Source organism: Struthio camelus, chromosome Z (genome assembly GCF_040807025.1).
Source record: "Struthio camelus isolate bStrCam1 chromosome Z, bStrCam1.hap1, whole genome shotgun sequence".
Lineage (NCBI taxonomy): Eukaryota > Metazoa > Chordata > Aves > Struthioniformes > Struthionidae > Struthio > Struthio camelus.
In genome coordinates, this window is record NC_090982.1 from 65,488,011 (window position 1) to 65,508,271 (window position 20,261).

The 20,261-nt window shown below is 37.2% G+C and overlaps 1 protein-coding gene across 2 annotated transcripts in view; it reads left to right on the forward strand.

The window, feature by feature from the left end:
* Positions 1-20,261, forward strand: part of LOC104146880 (A disintegrin and metalloproteinase with thrombospondin motifs 6) — a 165,207-nt gene that overhangs the window by 21,708 nt on the left and 123,238 nt on the right. For both annotated transcript variants that reach the window (XM_009679158.2, XM_068927517.1), the window contains one exon: positions 198-343. In XM_009679158.2, the coding sequence (XP_009677453.1) occupies positions 198-343 (146 nt within the window). The remainder of the gene's footprint in view (positions 1-197; positions 344-20,261) is intronic.

Sequence of the window (20,261 nt, forward strand, 5' to 3'; positions counted from 1 at the left end):
TGAAGCAGAAAGAATGCCTGTTCAGTAGTACACAACTGAACTTTGGGTCAGCTTTTACACAGATAAAATTTGGCAAGAAGAGATTATTCCTAGAAACCACTGCTTCTAATTATAGTCCCATTTTAGTCTTCGGAAGGCTTAACAACTGACCTTAGTAATTTGTTTGGAACATTTCTGGTATGCATGTTGTATTGCAGCCAAACTTGGAGATAAACCACCATGCAGACAAGTCCCTCGATAGCTTCTGTAAGTGGCAGAAATCCATTCTCTCCCACCAAAGTGATGGAAACACCATTCCAGAAAATGGGATTGCCCACCATGATAATGCGGTTCTTATTACTAGGTATGGTCATTATAAGTATTGTGTTTATTTTATTTTCTTTCTGTAGCTTTCTTGTTTTTACTTTTATATAGAGGCTAGTTTTAAAGTAATATAACTGGCAGGTAATCTTAGGAGGAGAAGAATTAACAGATGGCTTGTTTCAAATATGTAAGACTTAAAATATAGATTACGAATTTGGAAAGGTAAGATCTACAGATTACTTGCCTCTGCTGTTATTGCTCATTTCGTAACTGCCAATGGAAAGTATTCTGATAGAACAGATGGATCTTACTGAACATTTTCTAGTTTTATAATTGGAAAAAAAAATTCTTCAAATTATGGGGGACAAAACAGCATGGGAAATGTTTTGTTAACCATATATAATGTTTTTTCTAGTAAGAATTCTAAGCCAGAGCATCAGCTATTGTAAATTAGTATTTTTCTGCTGAAACAACAGGATCTTGCAGATTGAAGCAATGTTAGAATCTGCTTGGTAGTTGTTTTTATTTATTATGCTTAATTGAGATGAGAGCTGTCTTTTTCAATAGCTACTTTCAAAGCCTGGCTATGTGCACATTTGCTTGTACTCCACTGTTACTGTGACAGATTCAGCAATGCTTGCTCTGTAATCTTGCATTCTTGGTTAAACATCAGTGTATTGCTGCTTACAGTTGTGAGTAAGCAACTGTACTTTATTTGTTTCCAGTTGTTAAAGGACAGTATTCTTTCCTTCCTTTACATGTTAAAGTAGCAGCAGGTGCAGCAGCACTAATTTGGGTTGGGATCTCCTTTATTGTAGTTTCTGTTTTCCAGGACAATTTCTGTACGGCTCTGTGTGTGACCTGTCTGTGGAATCATTATGTTCACTGCAGACCTTTTCAAAATAATAAGTCTTACTTGGAGTTTTGCATAAAAGGTGTAATAGTGGTTGTATTTTGGGGGGTAGTGATGGTTTTTTTTTTGAAAGGAACAACTTTTTCCAATGGAAAGAAAAGCTAATTAAGCTCTATGTATTTTGTATGTTCATATTTTTAAATATAATTTTTACTTTGTGGTGCTATTGACCACATAAAATAATTAGAACGATTAAATGTCAAAGTGTAGAGAACTGTTATAGTCCAGTAAGTATAAAAAAGTCTGTCATAATATTTTTAAAAATGGAATAAAATTCAAAATAAAATGCAGTTACAGTCTAAGGTCTTGATTTTTGCAGAGACCTCTGTTTATGTCCATTTTTATGCATACAAATAGTCCCATTAACTTAACTAGGGCTGCTCACATATGTGAAATTAAGTACATGTTTAGAGTTGTGGCTTCGTGTCAGACTTCTACTGGCATAATTTAGTCCTGGAGTGAAAAATTGTAATCTCTTGGTGGTATGATTGTGTCTGAAGCCTCCCAGTATACATGAGCTGCTTTGGTAACATTGAATTTCTACTGGTGTAACTGAATAACTTGAGATTGTTGGTGGTGTTCTGGCACTGCAAAGTACAGTTGTTTTTCTTTCACTGTTCTGCTGAAATGTGTTTTATTACTATATATTCTATGCCGGCTTTCCCGTTCTGGTAGGATGTTCCTAGCACAGATATGAACAGATGTATGTTCCAGGACAAGGCATAAATCAATGTTAGGATGGCCTTTAACTTCAATAGGAGCAAGTTTCCAGAGAATGTGAATGATACCCATTGAAAGTGATAATTTTTTGTCAGTAAGTAGTGAATATTAAAGACCTTATTATGGGAGAGGGACTTATTATTTAATTATCTACTGTACTACAAAGTTTCTGAAGGACTTGTGTATGCTAACTTAAAAAGGATGTAAGAGTTATAAAAATAACTGTTTACTCCTCTAAATATATATCTACATCTTAAAAAAGTAAAACCTCCCAATGCAGTATCAACAGACTAGTAATACCTGTCTTTAAAAGCGTTGCTGAACTTTTAAGTTCAGTGATTTGCTTTCATGATGGAATGCTTCTTTCATTTATTTCATATAATAATTATAAAAATCCCAAAGGCTACATGAAAAAATTTGAATGGAATAATCGGCTCTTACTGAAAATGCTAACTATGCTGACTCTAGCAATAAATTGTCAGCTTATGTGAAAAGTGGATTTTTTTTTTTTCTTTTGGGCTAGAATGAATAAAGATATACATTTGTATTAATTTAACATGTAGATACATTAATTTTAAATAGTTCAAAATGAAATAGTGGAAAAAAGATTTGTTTCCATTCCTTTCTGGACATTTACCTGATGAACTAGAATTAAAGCATTGTGTATATTAGAAAAGGGTATAGTTGCAGTGCCTTAAACTCCTAACATCTTGGAGAGTTCTTCCTTCCTGTTTGAATGAATTTGAACCTGTATTACCAAAGTCAAGGTTATTTTTTAGCTACTGTAATACAGAGTATTTTGAAGCTAATTTCCTGAATTTCCCATTGATGCTGCTCTGCTTTGTGTGGAGTACTTATGCTTTCGTTGAATTTGACGTGGAACTATTTTTGTTATGATCATTGTATTTGTTAATATTTTATGGAAAGCGGGGAAGTTTCAGTTCAGTGGTATGAATAGTTCTGTGTTGATCAAAGCCATGTTGTTCAGAAAGTAATTAACTTACATGAAGATGTTACCTAGCCCTGGATGAATGCTTAAGTTCCCACCTATGCTAATCTTTATCTGAAATATGGGACAAAGCTATTCAGAAAAAGAGTCAGACTCTCTTCATACATGCAAATAAAGACAACACCTCAGCTTTTCTTAGCAACAGATAGCTTTCCTGTGTGGTACTTTCAGAGATGGCATGTTCTGATCTGGGACAAATAGTGTTATGGGTGCTCATGCCGTATGGGTGCTTAGGGTGCTTTTGTACCCTAAAGCCAGGTAGCCTCACTGGCATGGAGGTGTTCCCAAGCGACTGTCCTTGGTCCCGTGGAGACAGCGTTACCGTGCAAGCTGAGCCTCTAGTCTTCGAACTAGAGCCTAGCAGCCTGGTGTATGGGCGTGTGCCATGGTCCTGCAGGCGCCCTGCACCCTGCAGAGCACTTCTTGCAAAGTAGCTAGGGGATTGAAGAAAACTTCTTAGCTGCTTGTAAGCTACAAGGCAGATAAGCGACTGGTCCAAGTAAGGGCGAGATTCCCAATTAGGAGAGCGAAAAGGATGGTATTACTTGCACAAATACAGTTTAAAAAAAAAAAAAACTTGCAGTCTCTGCTGCAAGTGAATGATGGTGAATATTGGGACTGTGGATTTTGCTTTTTCAGTGCTGCCAGTGTTTATGCTGTAGGCATGAAAAAAGAAGGATAATTTGCAAGAGCATTTCCTAATGCTATAGCATCTTTCTTCAGTTTTACTGATGAGCTTTTGAGCATCCCCAAAATCAATAAGAATTAGACATGTTTTGATAATGTAAACCAAGGGTAGGTAGTAGGCCTTGCGTAGGGTGCTTATTACAGAGTCTCAGGGTCTTGGGTGACCTTGTGCGCTAAGACTAGCAATTACCCAGAACACTGATAATACTTTTGTGACTGATGCTCTGCTTTTGCCTTTCTTTTTCAGTTTTCTTCAGGACTTTGTTCATATTTTCTGTGTTTTAAATCAAGTTAAATGTTTTATGTTATTGCAATATAAGACTGTGGTTGAATGAAGGTATTAAAAGAATGAGAGCTGCATTTTGGTATAGAGCTCACTATTTGAAATTTCACCTAGACTTTTTTGTTGGAGACCATATTTAAGTCTCAGACATAGTATTTTACCCTGTAATTATCTAAATAGGATTCTTTTTTGTTGGGGGGGGAGTAAAATACTAAGCTGATAGATCTTAATTATGAAGTAGGTTAATATTGTAATGCTGTTTGGACAGTGTCATCTTTTTTCCATGAAGTGACTTTTCACTTTAAACCTAGCTGATCCTTAAAAAAATTATCTTTGATATTAAAACAATAGCAGAAACAGGGTGAAAACATATGATTTTTCTTATCTCTTCAGTCCCTTCGTGTACAAAAATTACTCTTTGTATTTGATCCTGTACTGGCATCACAAATAATCTCACTTTTTAGCACAGCTAATGTCAGGTTCTCTAATTTGTTCCTTTACACAGACTCTCAAAACTTGCACCAAGTTTTATTTCCGCCTCCCCAAACCTCAGAAGTACCTATTTGTCATTTTAAAGTTAGCTCTTGTATATTTGTTGATTTTTATAAAACCCTGTCTGGTAGCCTCCTGACTACTTGTTTCTTCAGAAACTCCCTGGGAAATAATGGTCTAACTAGTTTACCTTACGAACACAAAACTTTGGAGGCCACAATATGTGCTATAATATTTTGTTACTTATTTTTGAAGAGGAAAGTTTATCCCAGCTTCCCTCCCATTTCAATGAATTGATTCTTCTATTTAACCCTAAGGATAGTAAAATAGGAAAGTTGTTAAAACTGTTCATAATTTTATGTTCCTGGCACTTTTAAATCATGGAACTCCTCCGCAATGCCTCCGTTAACTTGTAAGTGTGTATATTACAAAAATATTTCTTGTTGTGCACAATGGGGAGGGCCGAAGGTGTCGTCTTACTTTCTGTATTAGTTTGTAATAGGCAGCGGAGGATAGCAAAATTCAGAAATCTATCTTTTCTTTTACGCCCTAAGAGATCTTTAATATTTGATTTCTTTATAACTCAGGATGAATAGTTTTTTCTGTCTGGGTACTAAATAGCTGTTTTGCCAAATAATATATGTGACTGTATAAACTTTGTGGAGGTGGACTCTCTCCTTGCTAGGAGGGAATATCCATAGCTATTAATTTTGCTGCTGGTATGTCTGCAGACCAAGTAAAAAGCAGCCCATAGAGAAGAAAGTTGCAGGGGGAAGTTGAGATGCGCATGTGTGTCTTCAGAGGGACAGAACTTGGTTCTTAAGATCCAAATGTTTTAAACAAACACTTTGAACTTTACTCATTTAAAGAGATAGGTAATCTCATAATCTTGCTCCTTAAAAGTCATTGCATGAAATGTCGTCTCCTGTTGGTAGTATCACATATCAAGACTTGATTTTATCTTTTTAAGAAGAAGAAGAAATCCACTATGCTTTGCAAAAGTATCAAGATCTCTTTGAGGGACCTAGTGCTTTATGCAGGAGAATAGTTGATTCCAAACCTCACAAAACACTCCCCAGGATTTTCTTTTGTGAAACTTTGATGGTTTTGGAGACTTTTTTTTTTCCCTTTCTCTCCTATGCTATTGTGCTAATGATGCACTTGTGTAGATACAACTTCTGAAATTAATGGCTTCTACCTTGAAATGTAGAAATGTTTAACTTGGATTGGATTCTACTTGAGTTTGCTGTACGAGTAGCTTACTACTTCAACCAGAATTTGTTCAGCAGCCCCACTGAACTGGTGGCCCTTCTTTTGTGAAGAATCGCTATTTACATGAAGAAAGAATTGGGGCCGTAGTCTGCTTTTATTGTTTAAGCCAAAAACACGCTTGTAGCTTAGAGCAGTGTCAGTAAAAATGGATAATGCCACAGATGGTATGTATAATTTTTCTATTTCTCCAGTTTTAAATGGGCTTGTACATGTTTATTTTTGTGCGAGACAGTGAAGGAGCTCTCTTAACACAGACTCCTGCATTTTTGCCAGGCACCACTGTACATACAATTCAGTAAGTGTATTGCTAAGCAGTGTGATATGGCTACTGTTAACAGATATGTATACAAAAGGTACTAGTATGCAACGTGTTTCTTGCAACATTACTGAGGTCTGTACAGGAGGCGTTAGCATCATTACACAGTGAGTGAATTTTTCAAATTTCGAAAGAGAATTTACAGAGCTGGCTGATGTTTATTGTATATGTATGAGATTCACTTCCTGAAACTTCATGGTGCTTCAGTTAGTCATTCCCTTTATTCATATGCTCTCAGAGGCAAGGTGTACTCTCTCTCGTATAAGAGCGTGAGGTATGCTTCCTCAGCACAATGCTTTTCCAAGGTGGGAGAAGGTATATGGCAGCAATCCTAAACTCTCGTAAGTCTCATGGTCCGTGATCTCAAGAACTATATTGTTTTTTGGCATCTCTGCAGAGGTTCGAGAGAGGGGCGAAAGGTTTCTTGTTTCGTTTTGCATACCTATGCAGAGCTAACTGCAGTAATGCCTTTCATTTTTATAATATTTAGGGGGTTTAGGCAGCAAGGGATGATTTGGAAATTACAGTGTCTGAAAAGTAGTCTTAGAAGGAAACACGCTTTGTGGGCACAATTACTCTTTTGCATGTCAGTTGTTCATGCATAATGTATGCTCATTGGTAATATATTTTTATTCTATAATAGCAAGTAGCATTTCCCTATTAGCTCCTGTGGTAGTTAAGACATTTGTTAGTGAGTGATACAGGGCCAGCCAGAACTCTCCAGGTCCAAGATTGTTTTTCTTTTCTGAGGCAGTTTTCCACTTTTCCTAGGCTTCAAAACTTGTTTGCAAAGACTTTTCTGTACAAAGGCTATCTCAAATTGCTCTGTCAGGACAGTTTCCTAGCCTCATGATGGAATGACTGGCTGGGTGGATGAGGGGAGAGCAGTGGATGTTGTCTGCCTGGACTTCAGCAAGGCTTTTGACGCTGTCTCCCATAACATCCTCATAGGCAAGCTCAGGAAGTGTGGGCTAGATGAGTGGAGGGTGAGGTGGATTGAGAACTGGCTGGATGGCAGAGCTCAGAGGGTTATGATTTGTGGCACAAAGTCTAGTTGGAGGCCTGCAGCTAACCGTGTCCCTCAGGGGTCAGTACTGGGTCCAGTCTTGTTTAAATTATCAGTGACCTGGATGAAGGGACAGAGTGTCTCCTCAGCAAGTTTGCTGAGGAATGGCTGATACCCCAGAAGACTGTGCTGCCATTTGGAGGGACCTGGACAGGCTGGACAAGAGGGCAGAGAGGAACCTCCTGAAGTTCAACAAAGGCAAGAGCAGGGTCCTGCACCCAGGAAGGAATAACCCCACGCAGCAGTACAGGTTGGAGGCCGACCTGCTGGAAAGCAGCTCTGCGGAGAGGGACCTGGGAGTCCTGGTGGACAACTAGTTGACCATGAGCCAGCCAATGTACCCTTGTGGCCAAGAAGGCCAATGGTCTCCTGGGGTGCATTAGGCAGAGTGTTGCCAGCAGGTCGAGGGAGGAGGTGATCCTGCCCCTCCACTCAGCCCTGGGGAGGCCTCACCTGGAGTGCTGTGTCCAGTTCTGGGCTCCCCAGGACAAGAGAGACATGGCACTACTGGGGAGAGTCCAGCGGAGGGCTACAAAGATGATGAGGGGACTGGGGCATCTCTCCTGTGAGGAAAGGCTGACAGAGCTGGGCCTGTTCAGCCTGGAGAAGACAAGACAGAGGGGATCTGATCAATAGGAAGAGTGTCAAGAGGATGGGGCCAGTCTCTTCTCCGTGGTGCCCAGCGATAGGACGAGAGGCAACAGGTACACACTGAACCACAGGAAGTTCCATCTGAATGTGAAGAGAAACCCCTTTTTCAGTAAGGGTGACGGAGCACTGGAACAGGTTGCCCAGAGAGGTAGTGGAGTCTCCTTCGCTGGAGACATTCAAAACCTGCCTGGACGCGATCCTGTGCAATGTGTTCCAGATGACCCTGCTTGAGCAGGGAGGTTGGACTAGATGATCTCCAGAGGTCCCTTCCAACCTCAACCGTTCTGTGATTGTATGACTTACTCTCCCCCGGACTGCAGATGTGAGAGTACTCCTCTAAGAAAGAGAACTGAAAAGCAGAGATGGATCTGCTTTCCTTCGTTTCTATCTCTGCAGATATTTAAAATGCAAGGAGTGCTTTCAGGCACTCTATTCAGATAGTAACACTGGATTTCCTATGCTTCTGTGTTCTCAGGGAAATGAAGTGAAAATCTCTTTGCGTATACAAAATTGATATATTTCTGGAGGAAAAAAAAAACACCCTTGAAGTGTTCTAAGACTCTGCTACAGTAGATTGACGGAGGTCAGATATTTGATCTTGTTTGCATGGCGCTTTGCGTAACAGGAGTGTTTGTCCGTGTGTTTCTGTACATGCTATGTTCCTCATACCCATTTTTAGACATCTACCAACCACTGATATAATCAGTGTATTGGTGCTAGATATGCACCCAACTCCACAGTTCCTGCGTTCTTACTATTGTCTCGAAAACATTTTGTAAGTCTACGCTATCCTAAGGAAAACTTGAGATAGTCGTTCCAAAGGATATCCCTTAAGATTGACATAGGGGAGACTGACTGAGAAGTATAGCATAGTAAAAACTGTGAGCCATTACAGCAGTGCAGGGTCTTCATGTACATGATTTATTTGGTTTAGATATAATGGATCTAGAGCCATGTTCCAAGACTGGAAGCCCCGCAGGTTCAACGTGGAAAAAACGTATACAAAGATAACAGCATAGAATTTTCCCTCATCAATTTTCTGTGAGCTGAGAGGCAGTAGGCTGTGAAATGATGGTAGAAAAATAAATCAGATAATACAGGTAACATAGAAAAATATTAGATATGAATTAATAAAATCAGTCAACATGTTACATAATTCCTGTTTATGGTAGTTACACTTTTTAAAAATATTTTTCTTTCACACTTTAACAGAATAAGGCCTAAAATGCAATTCTGTTTTCCACTCTTAGCTGTGAATTGCTTTGGGTATAGGGAGAGGAGATTGGTGTCAATTGTATCTTTAAAGTTTATTAATGGATTTTTTTTGTAGCTGAAAGGAATCAAATAGACTCTGGGGGATTTCAAGGAACTGGCATGGAACAATAAAGTAGCTATAATGTGAATCTGAAAAACTGCTTATTGCATGGCAAATGTCAGCCAGCAGGTGATTTGCAGCTAATTAACAAGCACACTATGTGAATGGAATGTTTTCTAATCACTAAAAGAACCCGTTATTTTTAATTTGTAATGCAGTTAGCTGACTCTAATTTACAGTTGGTTGGTTAGCAGGTGTGTATTCTTACTTTATAAGGTTTGTGTCTGTGACGGTAGAAGAGTGGGGAAGGTATACCCAGAGTTTGCCTAATCCATTCCAGATGGGCAAAATGTGTTTAGTCATTTTTCTGGATTTGGAATTAAATAATTGTCATGAAGTTAAGCTCAAGCTTTCATGTTTTGACTGGATACAAGTCTGAAAGCTGTTTTTTGATTTTTGTTTTTTTTTTGTTAATGCACTAGATGCCCTGAAATACTTAATATTGAGTAAAAAGAAAAATAACGTTTTTTTTCTCAATTTAAGACAGAAATTTTGAGCGTAATCCCACAAACATCCCTAAGATGTGCTCACTGAGTAACAAATGGACTGAGTGGAACTGATCACGTACCAAATGATTTCCTGAACTGGAAAATTGAGAATATATATAAGCACGCAACGTGGGCAGTACTACTCATCACTGCCCCTTATTTAAGGCTTTGTCTAAATGACCCAATGAAGCCTTCAGTAATTAAAAGTGCATTGGGATAAGTTTATAAATTACCAAATAAGCTATATTTTCGTTGATAGTAGTGGTGTACTATGCTTGCTGTAGTTTAGGAGTAGACCTTTTCCTTTTACACGCTCAGTTTACTACAGAAGTAATGAAAAATGCTTTTTTGTGATTGTATGTTTATATGTATTCATTCTCCCCTCTTCAGGCATTTACCTTCTGACTGAGTTGCACAAAGGGTCATAAAACCGTTCAAATGATTTTCCAGGAAATGTTTGGTGGTAATAGTTTGGGATATCTGTTAGAACACTCAGTTACTGCTTGGCCAGATATCTAAGGAAGGACTTTCTAGCAGTTCGAAATGTCATATTTTGCCCCCCCTTTTTTTTTTTTTTGAGCATAGTTGTTTAAAAGCTTTTCATTTTTAATTTTTCTTAGTAGTCTGAGTAGAATCCTAGCATTCTTTTATTTTTTCTTTTCTCCTGTGCTCCCTTGCTTAAGTACAGTATCAGTGCTCTTTTCACAACTTACAATGACTGGCAGAATAGTACATATGCAAGTGAGTAGTTGTGCTCCTCATTCTTAACAATCCAGAAAAACGTATTAGGCCAATTTCTACCTTGGATTTTCACCAACTTTGGATTTTGTCTGCAATCTGTTGCATAAATTTTGTCTCACCACACATGAATATATACTACATTTTCATGTTTTCTTCCTTTTTTAAACATCAGTCTGGACTATTTAGCTCAACTTTATGGCTAGATTTTATTAGAATACTTCTATATAAGAATACATGAAAGCATGTGTTTTTAATTAAGACAGGTTGTAAATTAATTTTTAGTGGCAACATCATATCCATTCAATTTTAGTATTCAGTATTCTTCAGTTTCTGCTAGTTTACACAAAGCTGTCCTAACAAAGGGCATGATTATTCATGCTCTGAGGTCAATGGCAGCATGCCCATTATTTCGGTAGGATCTGGATAGGATTTCAATTTGAGTTCGTAGCTTGTTCATTTTATTATGCAAATTGTCATGTAAAAGTTAAAGCGGGCACTGTGTGTTCCATGCTTCTTAACTTTTAAAAACATCTTGCACACAGTTTTAAAATGTGGATGAATTAAGTATAATAAATGTCTTAACAAATGTATAATTAAATGTATAATAATAAATTTTTTAATGTGGGGTGCTATTTTCTCTGAATTTATGCCTATTCTTCATTAAATTCTCTGCTCTTATAAAGATTCCTTATGCATGAAGATAGATCACTTCCTAACTAATTTTTAAGTATATTTAATGTATTAGAAGTACCTTCCAAAGTGGTTAGCACTACTTACAGGTGAGTGTTTTTGGCTTGCTTTATGATTGATTTTACAGCAAAGAGGTGACTCTTAAAAGGAAATGTCTGGAAGTTTTTCAGTCAAAGAGCAGGTGTGCGTAGGCAGTAGCAGAGGATATTACAGAATTGTCCTAAGTAGAGAAATATCTTGCAGTTCATATTAGCAGTTGCGGCTGTTCAGTTTCACTCTTTTAATGTACAATGAAATATAGCTTAGAAGGCTATTAATCTGAAAACTGGATGATAGAGGTAAAATAAGAATCTAAAGTAGAAACTCTGTACTTAAATATTTTGTAATTGCCATACTGGCATGATTGCATACGCTCTGTTAATCGGTGCTAAGCTTGCTTCTGAAATCAGATCTATTAAACTGTAGATAAGACTCTTGTGCTTTAAACTCCAGTCAAAACATTTTTTTAATGGATCAGATATTTGATGAAGAAAGCAAGAACTTCTGATCCTGTAGCTTGTTTTTAAAATCTAACTTCAGAAGAGAATTGTTTTTAGCTTTTCTAGTATAGGAGATATACCCTGTGTAAGCTTCCAGGGTATTCAGAATGAAAACATCACCCGTGTTACATTCTTAATTATTTTCTTAACTGATGCTGATTTTTTTTTCTACACACATTTTTTTCATATTCTTTATTGCATGAAGTAAATATACATTTGATAAATTACAAATGAGAGCAATTCTGAGAGCTGAATGAAGTTGTGGTCAAATCACTTATTTTGAAACAACATGTGAAGGAATGATGGTCTGGCCCACCGTAAAGAACTATACGTGGAATTGTTTGTTCACACATTTAAATAACCAGTAAGATTTGTGTAGATCTGTTGTTTCACGTGCTGTATTCCAACTCCTCCTACCATCATCTTGATTTCTCTTCTGTTGCTGCCACATTGATCGGTTACTATGAACAGGAGAAATTACAACACATGGGAATATTCCAAATGGGAATATACTTAGCAAATTTAACAGCTTCTGCATTTTTTATGCTTTTTCTTTCACTTCTATCTTCTTCATCTTTCTGTATTCTCATGTTTCTTTGCATTCCTCTGGCTCATTAGCCACAATCCACATAATGCACTTTCAGACTGAGCCTCTGGAATGCTAAGGCCAGTTTACACACCTCCAACATTGGTAAAATTCAGGTCATATTAAATGTAATTGATAAAAAAATAAAGCCTTTTATTGAGGGGAAGTTATACATTCTCAAGGAGCAGGAATTTCTAGAAAACTGTTCAATCAAAAACTGACAATAAACAATTTTCTGGTGGCAGTATTACTGTTTTAGACATCAGGTGCAGTTATATACAAATATTTTCATGTGCTGAGATGTGAGGAGATTGAGGGAATCTTCATTTCTTTGGTTGGATATCTGAGTGTTTTTTTAGATCTTGTTGCTCAGTATCTAAAGTTTTGTATGTTCCTTAAACTCTTATTTATGTTTTTCATCCTATAATAAAAATTCTGTGACCACATTCAGAAATTATATAAAGTTGTTTTATGCAGAACTAAATATGGAGATAAAACAATAGTCTTAGGCAGTTAACCTTTTCCTACAGTTTTCATATTCCATTTAATTGATTTGGCTGTCTCTTATCATTGCTAATGTTTACCTGATCTGACAGATTGCCAGTGATTTAGGGATGGATTATTTCCCGGCAGAAGCCTGCTAGGGATGTCGGCGTTGAAGCTGAAGAGACAGGCAAAAGTAGGAGGTGATACAGGGAAAATCAGAGGAAGGATAGTGTAAATCAGGGTGGATAACTGCTCCAAAATTTAGAGTTCTAGACTGTTAACTGGTCTGATTAAACCTAAGCAACCAGTGGAAAAGGCTTGGTATGCCCCACAAGCAGTGTCCTGAAAGATCTGCCTGCATCGGGGGTGCCAAGATGCCAGCGCAGGCTCTTGCTGCGTGTCCGTTCAAGGCAAGAGACGCGTTAGCAGCACTGTATATAAGATAGAGCACTGTACTTGAGGTAGTAACCCCTGCGAAGAGGGCACAAGCTTGCTCTCAGACTTGGCTAGGCTGCTTCCAGACGTGCACTGATGGATCTAAGTACGATTTCTGTGTCCTGTGGATTTATAAGCTTGAGTGTTTGCTCTCTCTTGAGGATCTGAGCGTTCCGAGGGAGTACATATGTCTATAGAGAATTAGCTGTAGTCCAGAGATGGTGAGAAATACTGTGCAAATGTAGGTAATTTTGAGGAAGAAGGTTTTGAAGCTCGTTACCATTAGTTATAGGGGGTCTTGGACTAATGACATCCTGTATCTCAGAGAGAACGAAGGATTTATTTTATTTTTTTTTCTTTTTAATAAATCTCAATATCTTAACTGGTGAGCTAGGCTAACTAATTGAAGCATGAAGAACATAATGCAGAATTTGAAGCGACTGCCACATCTGATATCGGAAAAGTTTAGGTCATACTACTTTATGCAAGAGAGGGTGACTTCTGCAACAAACAATGTATCATGGCATATATCCAGCTCTCTTTTTTAATTAAATGGCAGGCCAAGTTAGAGTAGTGAGAAAGCAAAGTTTTGCTTACTCATAGCAAATATTGGCATCTCAAAAAATGGAAAGGAGAAGCTCAACTCTGTGATGATTTTATTAAATCTAAGAGCAGTTGTTTTCTCAGCCTATTTGAAATGCTGGTACTTGTTTGTCTTTCCTACCAGAGGAAAAGAAGCAAGAAAAACATAAAATTTATGTGCTTCTATGTGAGTCAGATTTAATACTCTTTTAAAAAAAAAAGTCCAGCCTACTTCTATGTAGTTAACTGTGAAAGACAGGAAAGAATAGCTTTTCAAAGTTGTCTCCTGTGCAAGTGCATAGCCAAGGCCTTCCACTATTGATACTTGTGGTAGTGGTACCACAAGCTAATCAGGTTAACAGAGTATAAAATAAATTTGTAGATTGCATGCAGTTGTCTTAGTTTGAGTAATGATGGCTCTTTCTTAATAGGCAGTATTCTTTCCAATACAAGCACTTTTCTATAGTTTAATGAGTCAAAACGTTCAGTTTGTCTTAGTGATGGGTATTTTAATATATAGTGCATTGTTGCAGTACTGGGTAGATGCTTTGTTCTGATTATTTCACATGCTTTGCCTCTTCCATCTTGTAACTGTTATACAGCAAGAAGGAATTTTTTTTTAAGTGCTGTTGAATTAGACTTGAAGAATGGTCATGGTCTGTTTCAACTACTTACTCATCCATGGATAGGGAAATGCTCTCTATATGATTGTTTATATATATATATATATATATATATATATATATATTTTAGTATATTATATGTAAAATGAAGTTCTGTGTAAGTGCAAGAAACTTTTAAAGCTAGCAAGGATGTGCATCCTTTCTTTTAATGAGTATTATTGTTTACAGTTAGAAAAGAAGATTCCAGAAACGTCATAATTAACAACAGGAAATGGTGAAGGAAGTCCCTTGGATAATGTCAAATCAGGCTGCTCTATATGTTACTTGAGTTCCTGTCCTTAAAATTTGACTTGCAAAATTCCCCTGGCAGTCACTGAATTTTGAGTAAATATTATAATAGTAAATCTTTACAATATCATTTTAAGCTGATGCCATAAGAGTTATGCCAGAATTTTTCTCAATTTTTCTGCTTTTTCAGTGGAGGCAAGCTGAAAACCAGTATGGTAAAAGCATTATTAATTAGGACCAGAAGTCCTTCTGTACCTTCTCTGTTTCGTAATGGTTGATAGACACTTTCAGTTGCCGTAATTTATTCAAGAAAGCACTGAATGTTTAGTGTTTTAAGGTGAAAGTATGTCATGGTGAACTTGCATGCTTTCACAGAGTGGGAGGTAGTTCTTCTCAGTATGAATTTCATGTTCATATTTATTTCACATTCTTCTGTATTTGCCTGCCTAATCTTAAGATTTCATTTAATGTTTTTATATCACCTTACGAAATGTTTTTTGACTGTAGCACAAATAGTGCAATATACTGTATTTTAATTGGAGGAATGTTGTTGTTTTGAACATCAGTAGTTACATGTAGTAGCTCTATTTCCATAAATTAGACATGTTTCTTTATGTATAGTGAAGAAATTATAGTTGTGAGCATTATTTTTAAAAAAAAAAAAAGGACTAAAAAGCCATTTAGATGGTAGATATCAGGCACCTTATACAGTGGACCTTCTCAAGATGCGTAAGATTTTGATCCAAAAGACCTTTTTGCCATCCAAATAATATACATGTTGATCTTTGTTTTTCCTATGACTTCTGAGTTGATGGTTCTGTTTAGTGAGTTATCAGGAGGAATATTTACTATGGCTACAGGCCTGCGTTTTGATATATAACTCAAACTTAAGCTTATGCCAAGTGCCTTAAATATTAACTCAGCTCTGCACAATTAAAAATCTGCATGAGTGTATCATATTGCAGGGATTGGGCCATACAGAGGTCAGAATACTTTCTTCTCGCTCACTGATCGATAAATAGGTTTTGTGGGTGGGAGGGAGGGAAGGGGACTTTGTAGAGGGTGAACAAAAACCCCAAACCTCTCTTTTCTCTCCACACTTTAAAACAAATAGATAAAAAACACTCTATGGATTGCTCAGGCCCAAACCCCAGAGTGTACCAAACTCTGGTACTTGTGACCTCTTTGTGTAATGCCACAGTATTATTTTCAAAAGGCATTTGGCCTGTCTGTCGCTTATGTTTTTCCTGCTGTGGTGGTGTTTTGATTTTAGTTTAAGTGACATGACTTTTATGGAACTAGGAAGGAAAATAAGAATGTAAAAGATGCTTTCTTTAAGTCAGGAACATTATTTTTACCTCTTCAATTCAAGCTATGCACTCTGGTAAAGGTCACTGTCACTGTAACATACTTATGGCACACATCATTTGCAACATATAAGCTTTTCTGTTACCCTTAAGGTTCAGGTGCATCCGCTGCTCCTCTGCTGCACGTTAAACAGATTCTTCTTTCACACAGATCTTGCATCACTTGTTCCCCAAGTGTCCGGTGCAGCTGTATGGAAGCATTTTCCATTAGGTGGTCTGGAGCAACGTTTTGTGGTAGTGGTGACGCAGATGTGCTCTAGTGTCCTATTTCTAAAATTACCTCATCTGCAGAAATAGAATGCTCTATTGTTAAACAGTTATTTGGAATTGTAGACCCACAGCAGTCTATAATGTCTACTTTTAATTTCAAAATTAAAAAATAATAGTTATGTAATAGCTAGTACTTGAATTAGTTCCAAAGATGTCTGTCACTTCATATGTATCAAGCTGACAACGCTGAAGGGTTCTCTGTGGCCCTTTGTCTGAGAGTTTAGTTCCTGAGCTACTCTGTCTTCTCTTAAAAGATTTGGCAGTGAGGACCTATGCTCCATCACTAGGGATTTTTCTTATTCAAAGCTCTTCCAGTCCTGTCAGATGTTTTATTAAGGCATGTCAACCTTTCTGTTGCTGGACCATTATTTTCACCTTTGAAAATGCTGGCATCCTTTTATTGGACTTACTTTACAGACAGCACACTTGATGATTATGTTCAGAGGCTCAGAGGTAAAACATTCTCATGCTTAGTAAGACAATATACAAACCTCACTGTGAACCTGTTTCGTATCAGTATATGAACTTTATTTCATGCAGACTTGTAAATTGATGAATTGATGCTTGTAAATTGCAAGCATATAATGGCATTCATCAGTCTGGTTTCTTAGTGACCAGACACGTTGGTGTGATAATAGGCTTGGGATGAGCTGTCTCCTCAGTTGTCTTGTAGCATTACTCTGACAGTGTGTATTTTCTTACAGCCTAACACAAAATACTTAATATGTAAAATCAGTGTTTCCATTGTGCAAAAGTATTGAAATTTGTATAGATAACTTAAAGTATTTTAAGATGCTTGATTGAAAGCTATTAATACAAATTGAGGAACAGACTAAAATGAAGAATAATCAAACACATTTTGATATTAGAATACCAAAGATACTTGCGGATGTGAAGTGGGGGTTTAGTGTAATATTTGATGGAGAGGGAAACATAAAGGCCATAGCTACTTCATACGTTGAAGGCTGGTCCAAGCCCACAATAGCAGGGGGGAAATGGGAGGGAAACCTTGACTTTAATAGAAATATTTATGTAAATTATAGTTTACAGGATCAGAGGCTTTATTTGTAGTCATTTTTCTTGGCTGTTAAGCATGTAAACTTAAAATATGTGGAGAACAGAATGTTTTGTCCTAAATTATTTGGCTAGGATACTTTACTTCTGCTTTTCTATTGAATATTATTGTTAAATAATATTGTTAAAAAATATTTTCTAATATTTCAAGGTTTGTTGCAGTTCTGTTTCTTTGGGCTAGTGTTGTTTTAGTTTAGTGCTGTTTTTTTAATGCTGTGAACATAGAAAGTTCCAAGTTTTTGGGATCTTAGTACTCCCACCCCACCCAGTCGTTTTCCAATCCTGAGTAAAAGGGTTTTAGATTAGAAGGTGTAGAAGGATTTTTTTTAAGTTTGTATTTCTCTAGGCAGAAAACTCTAAAGTTGTTTGATGTTACATAGTACTTCTTTTCGCCTGTAAGGAACTGTATGTAGTGTAAAAATATTGCAATGCACTTGTGAATCTTTCAGACATAATGTACCTTTCCTAACTTAGTTGTTACCGTGTAGGAGTGCTTGAATTTTTGTGATCACTTCACTTAAAAGTAATATAATTTAAAAGTGACAGGCTCTGCTAATTATTCTTTTGCTTGTAAGTGTTGACACAATCTACAGGTAATCTTAAGCGCTCAGCTAGATGCTTTGCCTTGGGTATATCTGTATTGTATGTCTATGACCTCCCCATTCATAAACCCCCCCATCCATTCCACGCTTTCCTTAGTTGCCCTGAGCTGAGATGGACCGTTTTCTTCTTGCAGTAGGCCAAACCACCCTTTTCCTAGCTAGCAAGTTATTTTGTTATAGCCAGTTTCACTTATTGTAAAGACATTCGCTTGCATAAGACTAAGTTTCTTACGAAACCTCTACTGCTGCTTGCCTCTGTGGCTGAAATAATCTGAAGTGATAGCAGTTTTAGTACAGAAATTATCAAATGGATAGTGGCCTGCCAAGGTGGGCCTTGCCTTTAATTTTCAGAGCTTGTTCTACCGTGCTTGCTTTGATAGCTTTATGGAAAAATATTTCCATACATCTTTGACAGCATCTGAGTTCTCTGCAGGCACTGGATGATTGTTTGGGATTGCCTGGGATAGATGCTGCATTGGATATGCAATCACTATTACTCTGGATCCCATGAACCATCTCTAGTGATTTAGTGCTACTTTTTCTTTATAACAAAGAATACGTGTGTATTGACAGTTCTACAGGAAAGAAGTGACTTTCTATAATATCTAGTATCCTAGATTTTTGATCTTTATGCACGATCTTTTCTCATTCTCCTTTCTGCTTCCTTGGAATCTCTTTACAGCCTAGATTTTGAAGAGGAGAGAAAAAGGTGCGTGCTTGGGGGGGTTGGTGGAGGGAATCATACCATGCTCAGTGCAGAGCAGGAAACAAGATTGGTTGTCCGTCAGTACTAAGGCCAAAAAAAAAAAAGTCCATGCTCAATGCTGACTGTATGATCAATTTTGTGTAAATGTGCATCTGGACAGTGTATCTTGAGGAACTCAAGCTGTTGGTAAGTAACTTTCGTTTTGCTTACACAATGTACCAAAATCTCTTATTGAGACTGTCGTTTTGTCCTTAGAGCTGTCACAGCGTATAGTGTTCTTAGGACTTCAATTTTATCTGCTGAATCAAAGCTTGAGGAAACTCTTGTTTTCTCAGTAGTGTAGACTCCCTGCATAGGGACAATATTTACAATATTTAGTGACTCTTAAAAGAAAATCTTGCCAGTCTCCTATTCCACACATCTCTTTTCCCCGCATACTTAGCAAGTAATTTCCTGTTACGTCTGGTGAAGTCAAATCCAAGACTGGCAGCCCAAGCTTGCTTCATGTTTTCAAATACAGCTTTCTGGAGGAAACATAAGAAACAGTTAGATCTTTCTGAAGAGAAAGATGAGAGAAATAGTCTTATAGCCTTTGAGTTTTACTGTGGAGACATATGAAGTCTTTGGAAACAAAGTTGTGTGTGTGTTTTTTTTTTTTTTAAATAGGCATCATAAACCTGCTGTTGATTATTCTTGAATAAAATGCCATCTGTCTGTATTTGAATGTGTTTTTTTTATTAAGTTAGTAAAACATATAAGAGGCTGAGCTATTTAATTGAAAAATGTAGCGAAGGAGCTGAAGGACAGAAGAGAAAGTGCTGTATGTGTATTGTAATCAGCCTTCACGCAGCTTTTACGTTCTACAGGGGTTCCAGTAAGGCAGTTTCCGATTGTTTTTACTGTTTTGTTTATGCAGTAAATATGTGAAAGGTTCCGAGCCAGGTTCTTGAAAATAAAGGCTCTCTAAACATCAGATACCCGCCTGGGAAGTAAGCATGCTGGTTTAAAAAATTTTTCAGCGTGTTTCCATCTCCATTGACCTTAATGAAAATTGTTTAGGGCTGAGCACCTTTGAAGTGTATTTCTGCTTTTTTTTTTTAAACACTTACGTGGAAGGTTTTATATTTTGCATTCCTTATTCCCAGAAACGCTATTGACAAATAGGAAAAAGATTGTGATTCTATCAAATATGCAGGAATTAAAGTTGTCAAATCCAAAAGGAGATTTGTGTAAGCAGTTGGGACGTGTTAGAGCTACTGGTGTGGGACTAGATCTAAGCTTCATACTCAGCTAATCATATCCTTCAATTACTGTGATGTGAGTTCTTTGTGGAATACTGTCTACAAGGAAAGACAGTGCATATGAAATAAGTTCCTTTTTTTTTTTTTTGTAATTTCTAGAAGCTTGTAGAATCTAAATTATGGCTAAGATTCTACTCTAGTAAGTGCTTCCCTCCCCCCCCCCCCCCCCCCCCCCCCCGTGTTGCTTGTTCGCTGTTAAGTATTGTATGGGAATAGAAAGGTTTGATTTCATGGGGTATAGCGGTTTGGGGCACTTAGTGCAATAAAATATTTCCTGTTTATCTTCTTCAATATTTCAGAATAGCAAATGTATCAGTTGACTCATTGTACATATTACCTTTACAAACATCAGAAGCAGAGATGTTCTTTTTTAGAACTTGTATAATATGATACTGC